Source organism: Phodopus roborovskii, unplaced genomic scaffold (genome assembly GCF_943737965.1).
Source record: "Phodopus roborovskii unplaced genomic scaffold, PHOROB, whole genome shotgun sequence".
NCBI lineage: Eukaryota > Metazoa > Chordata > Mammalia > Rodentia > Cricetidae > Phodopus > Phodopus roborovskii.
Window position 1 is genome coordinate 2,738,959 of NW_026126603.1, and position 20,394 is coordinate 2,759,352.

At 41.4% G+C, this 20,394-nt stretch overlaps 1 protein-coding gene across 8 annotated transcripts in view; it reads left to right on the plus strand.

Moving 5' to 3' along the window:
• Frmd4a (FERM domain containing 4A) overlaps nucleotides 1-20,394 on the plus strand; it is a 590,169-nt gene that overhangs the window by 403,988 nt on the left and 165,787 nt on the right. For all 8 annotated transcript variants that reach the window (XM_051205872.1, XM_051205874.1, XM_051205870.1 and 5 more), the window contains one exon: nucleotides 5,932-5,997. In XM_051205872.1, the coding sequence (XP_051061829.1) occupies nucleotides 5,932-5,997 (66 nt within the window). The remainder of the gene's footprint in view (nucleotides 1-5,931; nucleotides 5,998-20,394) is intronic.

Genomic DNA, 20,394 nt, shown 5'->3' on the forward strand with positions numbered 1-20,394 from the left:
TGGTGGTTTAATGGACCCTATGAGCAGGAGAGATGTACATTTCTTTCTTTGTTTTGTTTTTTTTTTTTTTTTTTTTTTAAGCTTTTTTGAGACAGGGTTTCTCTGTGTAACAGTCCTGGAACTCAATTTGTAGATCAGGCAGACCTCGAACCCTTGAACTCACTGAAATCTACCTGCCTTGCCTCCCAAGCACTTGGAATAAAGGCATGTGCTACCACTGCCCAGTGAAATGTACATTTCTACTTCCTGTCTCAGCCCCATGCCACCTACTCCAGCTTCTCCATTTGGTGGTGAAGGTCTCAAGGACAGTGTTTAAGGTTGCCTCTGGTGAATATTGATTCTTATATATATGCATTTCTCAATAGTCATTAATATTTCTCATTTTAGTGTCTCAGAAACTGATCTTCTCAAAAATGCATATAAGTCACCACAGCATGGTAACTTACTTTGGTTTTGGTAAAGACATTAATTAGACGAGTGGTGTGCAATGACTAGGCTAACATGATTTGCAGGTTTATGCATGTGTCCTTGCAAATCCTTTTCCTTTCCCCCAGACTTCGTTATCTGTCCATGGAAACTAGCTTCAGAAAACTGAGAAACTGTAATAACATGTATTTGTTGATTTTTTTTAAAGAGATAGAAAACCAGAAGGTAGAGCCCAAGCTGACCTCAAACTTACTATGTAGCCAAGGATGACCATAACATCTGATCCTTCTGCCTCTGCTTCCTAAATATTGGGATTATAGGTAGTATAACTACCACGTCCAGTCGTTTTTAGTATTGGAAGTCGAACCAAGGGCTGGTGCTTGTTAGGCAGGGGCACTCTAACAACTCAGCTAAATCTGTAGCCCCTGATTAACTGTTTTTTTAGTTTTCATTTTAAACCACAGACCTTTTTTTTTCCCCCCTAAGTTCAAGATATGTTCCTTTCTCTAGGCTGTGTTAGGATTCACACAAGTACATTGCACATACGTAAAACGGTAGAAACTCTGAAACTCTCACTGTTTCTTCAGAGGTCTTCTGTATGGTATCTCCGATGGTATATGAGTCGTTAGATGAAGACAAGAAAGAGGGAAAGAGGGTAGTAGATAAAGAGTGGCTAAAACAAAAAAAGAGGGAAGGGTGAGATGGCTCAGAAGGTAAAGGCACCTGCCTCAAGGCCTGATAACCTGAGTTCAGTCCCCAGAAGGTAGAGAAAACCAACTCCTGAAAGCTGTCTATGATCCCATTTATAACCACACACACATACACATAGAGTAAATAAATGTGAAAAATGCATAAAGCAAAACGGGCTATCAGAGTTTAGGGTGATAAGAAGCACGTGAAAACCGGGCAGCTTGGTTTTGTATTAAGAAGAAACAATATTCGTAATATTATGTGAGATTTTTTTTCCCCAACTCAGAGTGTCTGCACTCTCTAAGAAAAGACTTTTAAACCTCAGTTCTGTTGCCTTCTGTATCACTATGGCATGAGAAGGAGAGTGTTTGTGGAGATGCCACCTGAGACTATCTCAAATCTGAACCCCAACCAGAAGCAAATCTATTCCACAAGCCAGAGACCCTGGGAGGGGGTCATTGTTGTTAATAAGTAAGTTGGGTTGCTGGCTTATATTTTAGTCATATCCAAGAGGAGATTCTAGCGCCACTTGTGTGATTTATTTATTACTTGTACTTGTGTGCATGTGTTCACTTGTGTATACATTGTGCATGTACGTTTTGTGAAGGGATATGCCTACTCATGTGAAGGGTGTAGGGTGGAGAAGCCAGAGGACAACCTCAGCTGTCATTTCTCAGGCACTGCCTACCAGAGTCTCTCACTGGCCTAGAACTTGCCAAGGAGGTGGCACAAACCCCTGGCTCCGTTTCCCCGGTACTCAGATTACAAACCTTTGCTATATGCCCATTTTTTCCCCTGATGGTTAACTTTGTTACTTGACAATTTTATACATACCTAGAATGAATTCCGATTGCTCTTCACCCCTTTATCTCCCTCCTATCTCTATCTCCCACCCACCATTCCTACCAATCCCTTTCCCAGATTTATGACCCTGGGTTTTGTTTTGTGACCCATTTAATCAGGGCCATCTGTGTGAGCACTGGGTGAGAACTATCCACTAGATCCTGGGGAGGTCATTGGAAGAGTTTTTTTAATGACATCTTTTCCATGGGTCCTGGGAATGGAACTCGGTCCCTTGTATTTGCAAGGCAAGCACTTTATAAACAGTCATCTCCCCAGCCCTCTGAAGTACTTGCTTTTATGTTAAAAATAGGCACTATTAAACTGATTGTCTGAGGAGTCTTGTCAACCCTATTCCCTACAGCTAATCTCTTAACAACACCGTCACCTTTCTAGACCTTTTCTTTTCGAATCATCTTTTAACTCATTATTTAATTGATACTTTTAGGTTAGCCTACACAGTAATGGATTTTATTGTGTCATTTGTTTATTGTTGTTGTTGTTTTGTTTTTTAACAAGTTGTTAAATAGTGCATAGTACATGGATGGGGCAGGCAGAGAGGACCCACCTGTAAGCCAGAAGCTTACCACCTCCTATGTCATCGTATTTCATCAGCTATTCTCCTGATCCCTGCCCCTGTGCAGGACAGTTTCATTGGCAACTGTATAATACACAGATCATTTCATATCTGACTATATTACTTTTTCTTGTTCATGAATCTGCTCTTCATGAGTCCAAGTATATCATAACAGCCAAGGTGGACACCTCACTTTAAAAATAACATTTCTTCAAGTATGCCTAAAACTGACAGTGTACTTGGCATGCCCACATTCCTATAGAATGTTTAGGCAGCAAGGTGATTTATGGTTAGAACTGGAGCCAGCTGACACCAATGCTCAGCCTTGTTCTCCAAAGGATTTCCTGTGAGGGTGATTGCCAGGGCTCCCATTGGGCCCTGTGCAGCTGTAAAGGAGTGGTGGTGATGGGGAGCAGTATTATTTTACAATTGTGAGGACTGAGAAGAAACTTCAGGGTACCTAGCAAACCAAACAATACTACAGATGTCTGTTCTTTGTATGCATTCACAAGGGTGAGCCTATTTTGAACTTCCACTGAAAACTGGGTACTCCAATCTTGCTCAAGGAAACAATAAACAGGTGCCCTTTTGAAACACAAACCACAGTGGTGCTATAAGAGGAGAGCTGTGCCCTCCAATATGATTCAAAGGGCTTCTGTTCTGACTCCTCTCCATGCCAACTTTTGTGGAGCTATTTTGTTTTCTGCAAGGAAGGCGTGGAGCACACTTGCAATAAATACTACGTCAACATCTCAGTACACAGTGACTCAATGTACCAAGGAGATAAAGTTATGTTATTTAAATTTAGTGGGAATTTTACTTTTCAGATTGAAAACAAGTTCTGAGAGGTAAACTGAACCTTAAAGTGCAATGACATATTTTGATAAAATTACTCCCTACTTCCTTTTTATAAATGGGTGGGACATGTCTTTAATCCAAATACTACAGAGGCAGAGGCAGAATCTCTGAGAGTTAGGGACCAGCCTGTTCATGCCAGCCAAGCTACATAGTGTGACCCTTTCTCAAAACAAAAGACTTCTTTGCTACAGTAATGTCTTTTAGGTACCAATTGGTTTTCATAAAATTAATTAGAATGTGGTTACATAACCCAAAATCTGTATATGTGTTTAGACTTTTACCATGGGATAGAGCTAAACTTGACATTGGAGGTGTGGAAAGGACAAACAACATTGCCTTTTCAAAGTCTTTCTTGCCCTCTTGAGTTTTGAGATGTACCACAGGGTAGCCCAGAACTTGATACAGAGCCAAAGATGACCTTAAGCTCCCTACATTTCTGCTTATTTTTTATTTGGTCTGCCTTGCTTTTTTATTTTTATTTGAGACAAGTCTTGTTTCAGTATCACTATGTAGCATAGAATGGTCTTGAAGTCCTCATTTACCTTACTCCACCTACAAACTGCTGGGATTTCGGCCACATGCCATCTTCTCAGGCCTGTGATAAATATTTTCTTTTGTTTTTAAAGAACTTCAAAATAGTATGCAAGATGGTTGTGCCACATTCCTTCCTAAGACTCATACACAGTAATTATAATTAGAACTGAATGGCTATAGTTCCAAAATCATATCCAAAGTGCCTATGCCATGGCTAATAGGTGCCTGTTGTTACTAGATGTTAACATTTCTGGTGTGAATTTTTTGGATGAAAGAATCATTTCTATGTGTTAACATAGCAGCATAGATTTCAATCTAATTTAAAGTTGTAATGAATTTCATTCAACTCAATAGGGGAGTGATTGAGATAAAATGGGTTTTTGTTATTGTTTTTAAATAACATCAGCCTGCAAGGATGCCTCTGTGATTTTGGCTAATGGAGTCCCTGGAGTTACCTAAAACTCAAAGATTAGAAAAGGACTTCTCAAAGAGCCACATCATGCCTGAGGCCACCTGACTGAGCTAGTATTTGCAAAATAGCAAGCCTAGAGGCTGAAGGTGACCCCTCCCCTTTAAACCTGTTTTAATCCCTTTGTTGGTTTATGAGTTATGTGAAACTTAACTGCTGAGTCATTGTCACAACTCAGGATCAAGAGCCCTTTGAGATTAGCAATATCCAAACAGCAGTGTCATGTGGTTTAGAGCCCCAACAAGAGAGCTCTTATGTGACAGAGGGAGGTAGGTATCTGCCATCTTTGGAGAAAGAGAGGACATTTTTTTTCATGACAGCTTTGGACTTGGTGGAATAATTCCTAGAGAATAAGACATGGTGTTCTTTCCATCTTCCCTGAACAAGGCTCTCACAAGGACTTTGATGAAGAGTGATAAGGCTAGGATCTATTTGCCTGCATCCTTTCATGTGTTTAGTAGCTGTAGCTGTAGCTGTCGCTGGAGGAAAGAGCAGCAGTTCTCAACTTCCCTAAAGCGGCAACCCTTTAATACCCTCCCTGGTGAGCCCCAACCATAAAATTATTTTTGTTCTTACTCCATAACTGAAATTTTGCTACTGTTATACATTATAATATAAATATCTGATATGCAGGGTTTCTGACATCTGACTCCTGTGAAAGGATGATGCAACCCCACCTCCTAAGGGGCCACACCCACAGGTTGAGAACTACTACTGTAGAGTTGTGTGAGAGACTAAGCTGGAAGGGGCCTATGGATCACTGAACCTCAACAGTGGTATTAGATACAGCTAGTAAAATCTTACTGCCATTTTTTTTTACAGAAGTTTTGGGGTGCCACGTATAAAATATAACCACTATCAAAATTAAATTTTGATAATTGTATTATATTGATGATTAACTATCTTTAAAGGTAATAGTCAAAGTCTATACATGCTGTGGGTGTGCTGTGTTTGTGTTTATAAGTGCCTGTGCAAATACAAGTTTATGTGTATGCAGCCATGTGGAGGCCAGCAGTCAACTTCAGATAATACTCTGTAACGGTAACACCCTGTTTCTTGACAGTCTCTCTGGCCTAGGGTTTAGCAGTAATGCAAGACCTTGTTTTTTGGAGGTCTGCAAGGGAGATGATGAAAAAGAGGCTGACATGGGATTCTGAGCTTTGATTTTTGTTCGTGACAGCAGATATTGAAGAGTGAATAAAGGTTGAATAACACGACTGTCCAGCAATATGTTATCCATGTGTTTGCTAATTCACTTTACATCTATTCCATGGGTTATAAATACCTGGAATCACATATACCATCTGTGTACCATTGTCTAACAGGCTCCATCATACCTGTTTGTACACAGAAAGGGCTCCATAAATGTTTTCTGGTATGACCAATAGTCTAGCCACTTCTTAGCATTATATGGCCAACTCCCAGTGAGGGAAACTTTAGCCAAGGGATGGTGCCTGGTGGAGTTTAGCCCACAGACCTTCAAGAATTACATCTGCATTCTAGACTCTCAGTGACCATTGCTTTTCTTTTCCCATAGATGACGGAGGGCCGTCGATGTCAAGTACATCTCCTTGATGATAGGAAGCTGGAGCTCCTAGTACAGGTAAGTCCCTCTGGGACCATTTTCCTAGTTTCTTCTGTGACTAATTAATGTAAGGTAGAGGTAGATTTGGTGAGGGATGGAAGGGGATTATCTACTATTTTTATATCTCTGTCTAGCAAAAGCTGTGTGACAATGGCTGAGACACGCCAAGGTATTTTGTGTGTATGCTATTTTTGTTCATTCTATTTCTATGTACAGCATGCCTCTGGTGTTCAAGGCCAGATGTATATATAACCTATTGTTGAGAACTTCTAGAAAAGGAATTTCCGCAGCTACCATTACCTATTCTTTCTGCTTGGAAGGAGTTAACAGCATTGTAACCTAAATAACTCCTGTGTCGCTAAAACTGATGACATCTCCCTCAGAGGAGAGAGAGTTCCTTCTTTTCAAATTAAGCTTTCATAGTGCCCAGAGAAAGAAAAAACACCTCTGTTCTCTATCTCCTGAGGGTTAACAGCCCTCCTTTTATGACATGGCATGGGTTGCCATCTCCATCAATAGCAAACATTTGGAGAAACTGAGATGAGAAATCAACATAATTCTCCCCAAACTGAGAGCACATATAAAAAGATCAGGAAGTCACAGAAGGCATGTGGCTCTTGAAAAGGTCATTGCTTTACCCAGAGTCTCAAGAATGAGGGAGTGATTCCAACCCTGCCTTAAATACCTTTGAAATCTGGTTCAATTCCAACTTTTCTGACTCTATTGGTTTGATATTCTCTGATGTTGTTCTCAGGATAGTCATCTTTTACTCTCTCTCTCTCTCTCTCTCTGTGTGTGTGTGTGTGTGTGTGTGTGTGTGTGTGTGTGTGTGTGTGTGTGTGTGTGTGTGTGTGTGTGTGTGTGCTGGGATTACAAACATGAGCAGGACCTCTTGCCATGAAGATGTCTCAGTTCATCATAGGGCTGGAATGCAGCCTACATGCTCATTCTCAGGGCATTCAAGAGATTGCAAATTATTCATATGCAGATTTGTCTCTGTGGCCTTGGACTTGCTGCTTAGACTTGAAAAATGATTCAATTACAAACTTTAAGAGTTAATGCTTTCAATATTATTCCAATAACAGAGCCATTATAAAAATGTTATAGAAAATTGGGAAAACTCATAATCTCATTGCACACATGCAGCAGTTATTATTCTTATGCTGGTGGGATTTCTTCCTAGCATTATCCTGTTTATATATGTCCCATAGTTGCAATTATAATATATATATATATATTGCTTTGTACTTTATTCTCCCACGTATCTGTGTCCTCCTAGTGTTTCCTATGTCATGGTAAATTGTTACTTTGTTAAGAGCTGACTAAATTCCAGAAATGGATATATCACTGTTATCTAATCATTCACCCATTTAGTTGCACTTTAAGGTTGCTGTGTTCCTGCCTTACAATTTTTCCACTATTACACATAAGTGCTGTGATTACCTTATCGTCATTTATAGTTTACCCACATTTTAGATTATATCCTTATTAGGCTAGATTCCATGGCCTACGGCCTGTAGGTTGATTTGGGTGAGTGAGACAATTTAGGGAAAATGTATATTGAACAAGAATTTTTCAAGTAGAGGAGCCTTCCACTTGTTGACATTTGGCACTTTAAATTGTTAAGAATCTGTGGAGGAGTTTATAAAGAAGTGGTCTGTGGGGTGTGTTTCACATGCTTTTCTGAAACCCAAGCTTGGGAACTTAGAAGCCACCTTCTGGAACAGGAAATGAGACCACAAAGAGCAACTTAATTACTGCTGGTTAGCAAGCTGCTCTTGGTATGAATGGAGACAGCTGAGATGACTTGTCCAAGAAAAATTTAATTACCAATATATAATTTGAGAACAATTATTTTTGAACCCTGTAATGTCAAAAGGGTACTACATTAGGCAATCAGGGAACTCATGCTCTCCCCACCCTTTGTGGGAAATGCCTTCCCATTTAGTCCCTTTTACTAGAACTCCAGCCTTCCTATATCTTGTTCTGTGAGCATGTTTAATTTCTATTCAGTCTACAAACAATTCACAGCATAGAAGGCCTTCCCCATCCTTATCTCCAGTGGCTTACACTTAGCCACTCCTTCCTTACAACCCAAGTCAGACTTCCTAAGCATTACTTGTGTTATAGCCACTGTGTCCTTAGTACCCAGCCTGATGCCTGGCATGTAGTGTCACTAAATACTTAATGTTGAATGAAAGAATGTATGATCCTAAGGCATCTTCCTATTGCTTCCTTGGAGAACTTCTTGCCATAGTACCAACTGCTTAGGGTATGTTTTAATACACACAGTGTATATATATCTATATATATGTGTGCATATAAAGATTCCAAATTCCACGGCAAAGTGAGCCTCTGTGTAATTGGGAGAAACTGGGCTAAAGCTTTTGGACAAAAGCCAAATTTGATATTTGTATTTTTCTTCCTTCTCACAAAGTTCTGTTGTTCAGTATTGTAGTCCTGTTCTCCACCTCATGTGGACCAACCTCTGGGTTTTAAATGGCACAGACATTTTAGCTGCATACCTTAGTGTGTCCCTTTTATTAACACGTTAGTTAGCTTAGAAAACGCTAATTGTCCTTGTGACAATTTAAATCTGTTCATTGTACTTGGCTTATATTTGTGCCCCACTGCCCTCCCTTCCTCTTCTTCCTCCTCTCACACTGGTCTCCTTTTCCTCACAAGCATTCCACCATGCATGTCTGCATGCTTCTGTGCACACAAGTCATTAAATATATATTACACATGTGAAATAAAATGTACAATTTTTTTCTTGACTGCATTCTACTTTCTCTCTTGTCATATATATTCAAATCTAGATTCTACATATGAGAGAAAATCTGGTATTTGCCTTTTAGGCAAGTAAAGCCTGTTTCATTTAACATGATGAGTTCTACATCTATATGAAAGTAGGTGTAACATCTACTGTCGTGCAAAGGATGTAATTTTGTTCTTTTTTTATGTCTGACTTAAACTCCATTTTACACGGATACCACATTTTCCTTTTCCATTCATCTGCTGATGAGCATCTAATTGGGCTATTGTGAACAGTGCTGAAATAAGCACTGATGTATGGGTATCTCTGTGGTACTTTAGTTTAGACTCCCCTGTCACACTCTTGGGATACTTTGTGTTCATAGAGTAGTAAGTTTAGACACTAAAATATAGAACTATTGAAAGTATTTTCACCATTTTTGTTAAGATAATTTTGGAATATTTGTCATAATCCTTGGACTAAGAAGTATTTCTTAGAACATTTTGACCTGGAGTCTCAGAGCTGGAGAGGGAAGGAAAAGGGCATTTCTAGGCCACATTTACATGACTAGGTTTCTAAGAACAGAATCAAGTTTGGAGGAATCTTTGTCTCTCTCAGAGAAGCAAACAGTTGGCACAAGTTGGTCACTGAGAGACATTAATGAGAAGTAGCTGAAGTTCCACTGGAATCAGCATCTATGTACCATGATTTCAGGAGCTTCTTCTGGCTTCGCCTCAGTCTCTCAGAAGCATGTAAACCTGTAGTATAAATGTCACAGAAGCAAGCTGACCTGACCTCAACTGCTCACTCTCTCTTGCTCGTCATCACCTGGGGGTGCTGGGAACCAGACCGCCACACAAATAATTTCATGCAGTTATGTCAACTTGATCATGGTTAGCATAATGTTTCCAGAAAAAAGATGTGGCCACAGTCCCGTCAGCAGACATTCAACCTGTAAAGCAGCTTGGTATCACTGAGTGAAATCCATTTCCAGATCCCAATTACTCCAGTAAATGGAGCCTGACCCCTATGAGGGAGGTCAGAAAGTCAACAGAGCATCTGGATCACCTGCCAGGAATTTATCCTAAGTTCACGGGTAAGGTTTTGATACCTGTGTAGCTCCTTGTGTCCTTAGATTTCCCTCGGCACAGCTGCAGCGGTGACATGAGTGTTCATCCACACCAGGAGTGTGTACAGGCAGCACCCAGGTCACCCTCCAACGCGTTGTGCCTTGCTCTGTCATCCAAAACTTCCTTCTCAGAGTAAGAGGACCTTCGTCTGTGTTTCTGTGTTTCTGAGTCAGTGTCTTGAGGCTTTGGCAGCTGGAACTGGGACATTGAACAAGTTTGTGTTGCATTCGACTTCTCGTCTTGTCTTCCTATGGTTGCTCCTTTAAAATTTTTTTTTCTGATTGGAATGCCTATTTGCAGGAGCATTTTGAAAGAAAAAAGAAGGGGTTTGTGGGGAGGTGGGGATACTGATGCACACCTCTGATCTCCACATTTAGAAGGCAGACACAAGAGCATCAATGTCAGCCTAAGACCAGCCTAGTTTACTGTGGCCAGCCAGGGTTTCTTAGACAGATCTTAATGAAACAAAACACAGGCAATGTGTTTGTACTGCTGAGAGGAACTTAAGGAAGACTGAGAAGAATTTCCATACATTGTAAGCCTATTGATGAGGCACCGGAGGCGGAGGATATTCCCAGGTAAGCTTCTGTACCTTTCCTCCTGGGTGTCTTAAAAATAGACTTCATGTGGGGCGTTGGTAACATACAGCTTTAATCCCAGCACTTGGGAGGCAGAGGCAGGTGGATCTCTGTGAGTTCGAGGCCAGCCTTGTCTACAGAGAAAGTTCCAGGACAGGCTCCAAAGCAATACAAAGAAACCCTGTCTCAAAAAATCACCAAGAAAAAAAAAAGACTTCATTTTCCGTAGACTTGAATGGTGGAGGTGTAGCTCTAGCATGGTTCCCTGCAGTCTTAGGATACTGGGCCATATCTCACTAGACAGCAAGACAAGCTAGTTCAAGAAAGAGATATTCACCTTCTTTGCCCAGACCGCCTCATTTTTCTGCTTTTCCCATTACTTTTTGTAAGTAGATATTTTGCTCTGCCAACTTTCTCACCTCACATAATAAAGCTTTATACACTGAAGCCCTGTCCGCCTGCATACATGGGCATTGCTGCCTTTGGTTTCTGCTGTGTTTAGGAAGCTGCAATGTGATGTGAGGCAGTAGCATTCTAAGTCTAATTTGCCTAAGGATGACCATGCCTGTCCCCTCTAACCCAGTCTCTTGGTGGCCGGTGGCAGAAAATTTCAAACTGTCCATTTCTTGTAAAAAGAGAGGAACAAAGAACACCCACAATTCTGAGAAGTGGGGAGACTTTGGAAGTCAGTGTTTCCCCACAGAAGTTGGGAAGATAAACTAGGTGGTGCCACCATTGCTTGTGCCCCAATCTTGGAAAGGTCCCTAAGGCAGAAGCTTCTAGGGTCCTCATGCTTGTAAGGCAAGCTCATTACTGACTGGCCTATCTTCTTTCCTTTGAATTCAAGTTTCTAATCTAGGCTTGCCCATCTTTTGACATCACAACATATGCTGTCATCTACAATGTTCACATTTGAGAACCTCAGAGCAGGGGTCACAGAAAAAGAAAAACCACAACTTGTAAAGTTTCCCAGCCATCCTGAGATGCATTTGATGGTGCTGAACCAAGGGCGTTTTGCTGTGAGCAGTCTGGTGTAGGGATCCTGATAGGACAGTAGGTGAGTTGAGTGTTGCTAGCCATGCTCTTCTCACAGAGACACTGGTGTGCGTTATTCTAAAAGGTTAAGGAAGTTTGTCTGGGCTTTAAACAAAGTGGCACTTGAAGACAGAGTTGACATGCTGCCTACTATGGGCTAGAAAAACAAGTGTATAACTTTTTTTTTTTTTAATGTCTAGACTCTAGGGGATGAAGAAATGGCAATTAAGAGCACTAGCTGCTCTTCCAGGGGATCTGGGTTCAATTCCCAGCACCCCATATAGCAGCTCATAGCTGTTTGTAGCCTCAGTTTCAGGGGGATCCAACACCCTCTTAAGTTCATACATGCAGGCAAAACACCAATGCTCATAAAAATAAATGAATGAATAATTGAATAAAAAATGTATAGACTCTAATAGTAGCACACAGAATAAATGATCAGACTTAGTGGGTGCATGCCTACATATACTCTCACCCTCACAGCCCCTCCCCAGCCACTTCATGGTTAACAGTCTCTAAAAACTGTAGAAGGATTGGTTTTTCCCAAGCAAACCAGGAATTCCCCAAAAGCACGTGTTGCCAAGAAATAAAAAAAAAATGAAATTAAAAAAGACAAGTTGATTTCATGTCTTCTCAGCTGAGCAGGGTAGACAGATGGTGTCTTCCGATTGGCTGGCTGGTCTGTCTGCTGAAGCCTGGCCCATATCTGCCATCTGCTTCCTTCTGTACTCCATTCACCAGGAGTTCCTGCCTCAGCCAAGGGCTAAAGATTCATGCAGAGGCTAGGAGAAGACAAAGGGAATGAGCATCATAAACCTTCTGTCCTGAACCTCCCAGGCCACCTCATCAAGAAAAGCCAGGGGGGTTTGGGACAGCACCATGGTGAGCTGACCTCTGCCTTCAGTGTGATGGCCAGCATCATTTATTAGGCTTAGTTCTGTGAAACAGGCACATTACCAAATGAGCAAAACAGATGTCTCTCCATCCCCTGGGGATGGCCAATAATATTTAACATCTTAAAAGGCACATGGTAAAGCAAACAAATGTAACGATAGTGTGTAGACAGATGACGTGATGGTAATTCCATATGTCATCAAAAGTTCATTTAATAGCATGGAGAAATAAAAAACAGTTCATGAAGCATGCATACATGGCTGAATAGTGTCCCCTTGAGGGAGGAGCAAGGAGATGTCAAACCTTGTCTCCAGCATGGACTTTTTAAGAAATCCAGGGGTTGGAGGTGTTATTGAGCATCTCTTTCTGTATTGGATGCAAACAAAGGAGAAGGACAGTCTCCCTGGAGATGGTAATAGGGAGGAGAGTAGCAGGACATCTCACACATGCATTGCTCCAGAGCCAGACAGCTCAGCCAAGCACAAAAAAAATGCAAGGGTGGAGGGCAGGCCATTTCAGCATCTCCAGCCCCAGGGCGGACTAGTCCAGGATGCTGGTTGCCTAGCAACATCTCTACAGAGTCCCCATTCCCCCATGCCCTCCTGATTCCTTTCCTACTGCTCCTCTGTGCCCCATTTCTCCCTTGAAGCCAGTCTTAGTGTGGTTTAGAAATGTACTCATTGAAAATCGCCACTATTTGACTCGAAGCAGACACTGGAAGGAGAAAGAGCAAAGCAAAAGGAAGACATAGTAAGTCCCCTTCCTTGAAAGCCCTCTAGAGTTGCTTTCTGTCATTTTATTTTGCTTTTGGTTTTATTGCTGAGTCCTTTACAAAACTATTTCCACGGATCCTCTTGGGTGGTGCTATAAGAGAACACATACGAACCCTCACAAGAGGCCTGTAAACTATTTTTCTTGTTAAGGAGGAATGAGAAGGGATGGAATGAACAAAAGCTGAGTCCACAGCCCCAAGGCACAGTTCAGCACAATGTGAATAATCTTACTGAGAGAGGAAACAAATGGAACACATACACACATGCACACATGCATGCACGCACGCACAGACAAACACACTCACACAAGCACCATGCACACACACCATTAAGGAAAGTTTGGAAATGTAGAGGGGATGCTGGTCTTCGTGGAGAGAATGGGATACAGGAAAAAAAACCTAGAGGTTACACATCCAGGATTGGTGCTGGTTTGTATCTAACTCTGATTTTGGTGCTTTGCCCCATTGAGCTACTAGCTTACTAGGTCAATGTCTGTTTTGCATATATTATGATGCTATGGCAATCCTGCTGCCCTTCCCTTTGGGCTAAGAGTCAGTGTCTAGAGGTGATAAATGATTGTTTAGATTATGTCATGCTTTATTGCTGTAAAAAGACACCATGACTAAGACAACTCTTATAATATAAAGCATTTAATTGGGGGCTTGTTTATGGCATTAGAGGGTTAGTCCATGATCATCATGGCAGGCATAGCACTGGAATAGTAGCTGAGAACCTTACATCCTGATCCACAGACAGTAGACAGAGAGAGAGGCTGGGTCTGGTGTAGGCTTTTGAAACCTCAAAGTCCATCCCAAGTGACAAAGCTCCTCCAATAAGGTCACATCTACTACAAGGCCTTAACTCCCAATCCTTCCCAAACAGTTTCACACCTGGGACCAAGCATTCACACATGTGAGCCCATGGGGCTATTCTCATTCAGACCACTCACTCGTGACAGTTTAGTCACTATTTCTTGTCCCACAAATGGAGTATGCTGTCACTGTTTACTCTATAGTGGTGGGGACACTTCTCCTTTTCCCTGTATTTCTTCCCATGAACCCTATCCTGTCTGGTACGGAAGGACCTGGGAGATATGTGGAGACATATGTACTCATTTTGCCAAGGCTCATCACACCAAACATGAAGTCTGATCCCCAGGGTGGGGAAAGGGGTGGGCAGCATCCTCAATTATGAGAGATGGTAGAGGAAGGAACAGAGTGTGGATCTCAGCCATTCCAGAATTTCTGGACTCTTCTTTCCTTGTACAATAACTCCTCAACCCTTAAATTGCTGTTTTACCACTTCACACTCAGCACAGAGATAAGTGTTGAACCATTCCAGCTGTATGGATGGATTTCACATCCTACATAGCCCCCATCCCATACCTCCAGATACTCATAGGTATTTATCCATAACAGCTCATATGTGTGGTTTGTCCAACTCAACTCTCAACCATAGTACTTAGACCCTTCTCATCAGCTCTAGGTGGTATCTTCTTGCATCTGCTCTGAGAACAAGCTCCTGAGTCTATAGTCAACCAAGCACCTGAACTCATGGTTCATTTATTCAATATCTCCCTCATCCCCACACCTTACCAGTATATAAGAGCTTGGCCTTCCCTCTCCTTGGAAAAGGAACCTAATTGTGGACACAGTGCTCTCAACAGGCGTTCTGTGGCACAGTCTACTTGGAGTACAGAAGTAGTACTTTCCTCCCCTCATGTGCCACCGCCAATGTGTCTTACACAACATAACCAGGTATTTTTTCCAGAACCTCTGTGACCCATATCTACTCAAAAGCTGTTCAATATCTCCTCTTATTTGAATTTCTTTCTCTTGGTTCTCAAGCCCCTCCAAAATCTAACCTATACCCTGTTAACAAAATAACAAGAGGCAGAATATCAAACCAGTGAAGAAGCAGTTGCCCTGTGGCATTACAGTTGTTGCCTGAGATTTTTAATTGCAATGAATTGGCTTTGTAATTATGATCAAAGATAACCACATAACTTTTCCATAGTCTTAGACCAAATTTCTTCAGCTGCAAATTCCTTTGTCAGATGTTCCATAAATAGAGGTTTAACCCCACAAATTTGTCCCTTGTCACTAATAGTCTTAACAGAGAGTAAACCATAAGTTAGAAATATTATTCTACTTTGATACAAGATAATAGAAAAATCATGTGTCCTTTATGCAAGTATATACATTCATATATAGTTCAATGGAAATTGATTTTTAATTGCATAAGCCATTTTTCAAATGTTTTGGGAAATAGTTTGCCATTGACTTATTATATTAGCTAATTTAATTAGCTGACGTTTATTTTTGTGCATGGTTCTATTCTAAGAGCTCAGTATGTTGCTGGACCATCAAATTAGCCCCATCACTCTACAACATAGGTGATTGTTAGTGTTCCCTTTTATCAGACAAGAAAATCAGGGCACATGCCTTCTGGCTCCACAATTCAGAAACAGGCTCCAGAGTGCTGAGACCGTGCCTATTTAAACCTGAGTCTGGCACTTAGTAACTCCATAGCATTGACAAGAGCTTCAGTATCTTGTTCTATAAACATTAGCTTCTAGCTCCTTTAATTCTACCAGTAAATCACTGATAATTATGTTTCATAGACTTCTGATTATGAGCAGATGAATCTGAGCATATACCATGCCCAGAAGAGCCCCTGGTACTTGGCAAGCATCTCTCAGCTGGAACCCAAAGCTTATATTGGACCACTTGGTAGCTATGACAACCTGGGCAGTCAATTGCCTTTGCTGTCTCATCTGTAAAATGGGAGTGTTAGCCTTGGCTTTGGGGAGGGGTATGTAGAAGACAATGGACTGTTACGTCATTTGTAGGAGTGTCATTTCTAATTAATTCGTCTTCCATGTGATTATGCTCAAGACATCAAGGCACATTTGTAGTGTTCAGCTAGGGTGACTGAACAAATAATGGGTTGACAGTCCATTAAAACACACTTTAACTGCTTGATGTTATCACCCGATTTTTCACAGGTATGGATCACCACTGCTCATCTTCCCACTGTCACATATAACTCACATGACAAGGTTATGGGATGGTGAGGGAAATTTGTATGCATGTATTTGTGCAAGATTTAGATAACCATATAGAGAGCTGGTTTAGGTTTTATGCTCCACTGATGTCAAACCTGATCAGTCATCATTCTTGGGGATAAAATAGGGGGAAATGAGCTTGACAGTTGCCATGATAATACATTATAAATGACCTGTCCTTAGTTCTTGGTGTTAAATGACGGTGAAGCACCCGCCTACATGGCTGGATCATATTGTGGGAAAGTTTTTTTTTTTTTTTTTTTTTTTAATGAAAAGCACATTCTCTTCCTTATAAGCAAGGCTGTGATTGGATTTCTCAGCCTATGACTCAGACTCGGGTTACCACAAGTTCAAGGCCATGTATTAACTGTTATTTCCCAGAAGGCCTGTGTACCTTTCATAGAGGTTGCAGTCCCCTGACCCACATTTAACAGTGCACAGTGACACTGGTGTCTGGGGCATTCAAACACATTCTGCTCCACTGCAAAGCTCAAAGTCCTGTGTGACTAAGAAGGCTGATGGAATTGTAGCAACCTCCCAGGATTCCCTAGAGAGCTCCATTCCCCAAAAGAATGCTCAGGGCCAGCACACACTGATTAAGGATTTTTTTTTCCTTTTAGGGAAGGCAGTTTTAAAACTCCACATGGAGTCCTTTGAGTGTGGTAATAGACCAGTACAGTGATCATTCAGTTTTAAATTGTTGATGGATTGTAAGATATATTGCCATAATAAACTAGGCCATATGTTGGGTTTACAAAAATCCTATATAAGCATTCCTCCACTCTGACCTTCCTTATGCTCATAACAATGTTGGTGTTTTATAAAATAACAAGAAGAACATCTGTAGACTAATATCTCCATATCTTATACTAGGGTCATTTCCTCCAGAACACCTGGGAACCTCATTCCATTGTACCATAAGTGACTTTTGGAGACACAGAAGCTTTTAACTCCCTTCTGGAGATGAATCAACTGACCCATAATCTAATGCATATCTTGGTATTGAAATGCCTTCTGTATTGTTGGGTCTATCAAATGCGCACACTCACCTAAACACGTATGCATACCAATCAATACATATACACACATACACACATGAACATATTGATACTATCACAGTACCTACATGTATACGCAAGTACACATTCATATATCACAAATATATATATATATGTATGTACTTATATATAAATACATTACATATATGTATATATGAAGTAGAACATTGATGTCCTATGTACCCTTAGTTCACACTTATCTCACCAAACTATACTCTTTTCTTAGAACTTTTATTTGTATTCTAGTTGCATGTGTGTCTGTATCTGTGTGAGTGTGTGTGGGTATGTGCACATGAATGCAGAGCTCGAGGTATCAGATACCCCTAGAGCTAGAGTTACAGGTAATTGTAAGCTACTTGTGATGGGTACTGGGAACCAAACTCAGATCCTCTAGAGGAGCAACAAATGTTCTTAGCCACTGAGTCATCGCTACAGATCTCAAACTATACTCTTGAATGAGATAAAAATAGTTGTCCTCCTACACAGTCGACTTTTGGCTCAGTGATAATGGGTGAAGTTGATTCTAGATATACCCTGTGACCCTTGGCTTAAGGCCTTGTCAACAGGAATGAGTATATTGTCACAGGACAGCGAGCCCCAGATAGCCCATGCATCATCTCCTCTTGCAGCATCAGGAAAATGACTCTTTTCCTTGGGGGAAAAGCTTCCCAGATGGTCCCCCAAACCTATTCCATCTTCCCAACCAGACCATAGTGGCTCATATCCTCATGTCTTAGGGGAGTGGAATGGATGCAGTTGTTTGAAACCAGCAGTTCTCAAAATCTGTTCCTAGAGGAACAACACTAGCATTGCTCTGTCAGTGTGGGAGTAGGCTTAAGCCATCCAGAACCTGACCAGTGGAGGTCCAGAGCATCAGAATTAGAGGTGTACTTGGCCTTTAAGAGTCCCACACAGGAGACTACAGACTGTCTGCTTACATGACTTACAGGTAGAGGCAAGGCAGGGGAGTGGGTCACAAACTTTCGGATTAAAAGGATTAAATGTTGTAAAGAAACATGGTTGGCAAGTTCTGTACCAACAAGCTGCATCCCCAGCTTTTTAAAATGTTTGGCTGCTTCATTGTTTAGTATGCTACAGCAGTTCACCTAGGATGACCTTGAACTTGACATACTCCTAGGCCTGTACCACTAGACCACCCCCTTCTCTCAGTGTGTGTGTGTGTGTGTGTGTGTGGGTGGGTGGGTGGGTGGGTGGGTGGGTGTTGGAACCAAGTGAGGCAAGCATCCTGGAATGGTTTGTTTACTTTGCTAAGGTACAAAACAAATACTGTCATCTACCCCAATCATTTATATAATAAAAACAGAAACATACCCCTCAAAGGATATGAAATCAGCATAAATGGCAGTCTTTAGAATAGACTGTATTCAATAGTTTTCCATACATTACATTCGTATTATTTTTCTTGTTTCGCCATCAATCCAAGCAAGTGGCATCTAGATTTCTACTCATGGGGTTGGTCTTCATGGTGACCAGCTTCCATCACAAGTCATTTCATTAACATAACCTCAACACCATAAACTCTCCCATTAAGACTGGTGAGATGGCTCAGTGGGTAAAGTGCTTTCCACTAAGCCTGATGCCCTAAGTTCAATTTCTGGGACCTGCGCTATGGAATAAGAGAAGAGACTTCTGCAAGTTGCCCTTTGGCCTCCACATGTGTTCTATGGCATGTGCCACACTCAAATAAATAAACGTAATTTTAAAAATTGTTTTGCTACTTGAGACAGTCAAGGATTATAGTTCCAGCCACCCCCCCAGGATCCAGAGATGCTAGCTGTCAGGTTCTTAATTGTAAAACAACAGCTATAGCTAGAAAGTAGTAGTTCAGTGGTAATATTCTTGTCTACCATGCTTGAGGTCTTGGACGCTATCAGAACACTGAAAAGACAAACAAACAAAAACAATAGCGAAACCAGATCTCAAACTTTGAAGATAGAACCAGTTGAAACAAGATCAAAGTGAATGTTTAGAGTCTCAGTTTCCAAGCATGGACTTTGATATTGATCTACTTTTTAGTGCTACTAAATCAGTCACATTGGGCTAACTGCAAGAAAATGCCACCATCCAGGTGGAGGGATTAAAGTAGAAATACTTCTCACACAGGTCTGGATGTTAGAAGTCCAAGATCAGATGTGGGCGGAGTTTATGTCTCCAGAGATCTCTCTCCCTGGCTTGCAAGTGGCTGTCTCCTCTCTGTCTTCAGGTGACCTTTGTTCTCTTGCAGTTTCCTTGATGTCTCCTCCCTGTCATCATCTTCCTCTTTTTCCTCCTCCTTCCTTCTTCCTCTTCCACATCTTCCTCCTCCTTCCTTCTTTTTCCTTTCTTCTATTTTTTCCCTTTTCTTTTTTCTTTTTGGCACTGATCTTATTTGATGAAGACTCTACCTCATTCTTCAATGTTATTTCAAAATCTAGTTACTTTTTAAGGAACCATGATTGGGATGTTAACAGTTAATTTGAGGGGCTGAAGAGATGACTCTGGAGTTAAGAGTACATACTGCTCTAGGTGAGGACCCAAGTTCAGTTCCCAGCACATCAGACACTTACAACCACCTGTGACTCCAGCTCCAAGGGATACAGTGCCCTCTTCTGGCCTCCTTAGGCACCTGCACTCACATGCACATACACAGATACACATACACATAATTTAAAAATGAAAATGTTTTTAAGAAACAGTGAATTTGGAGAGGGCACAGTTCAGCCCATAATTATGACCTTGAGTAAACAATCTCTCTTAGAACCTTGAGTAAATAATCTCTCTTAGAATCTTAGGGTCTGTTTTATTTTTTAACATGTGAGGAAAAGAATGACCAATAATCACATGTTGGAAAGCAGCTGGGAGGGCAGGGAACAGCTTTGGACGTACCTACCAGCATGTCCTTGGCAGTGCTATAGCCCCCATCCCATCATTTTTATAAGGACACAATGGTTTGCCATCAGCTGATGAGCCATCAGCTTCTCTGTCTGGAAGTCAGCATTTCCCAGGAATGGGCTTCTCCATTCTAGCTCTGAGGGCTGCTGTTGCCTTCACACCTGATGTGTCCAGAGCAAGCCAAGCCTCAACCAGGTTCAGCCCTAGCCTGCTCAGACCTGAGTCATCACTTT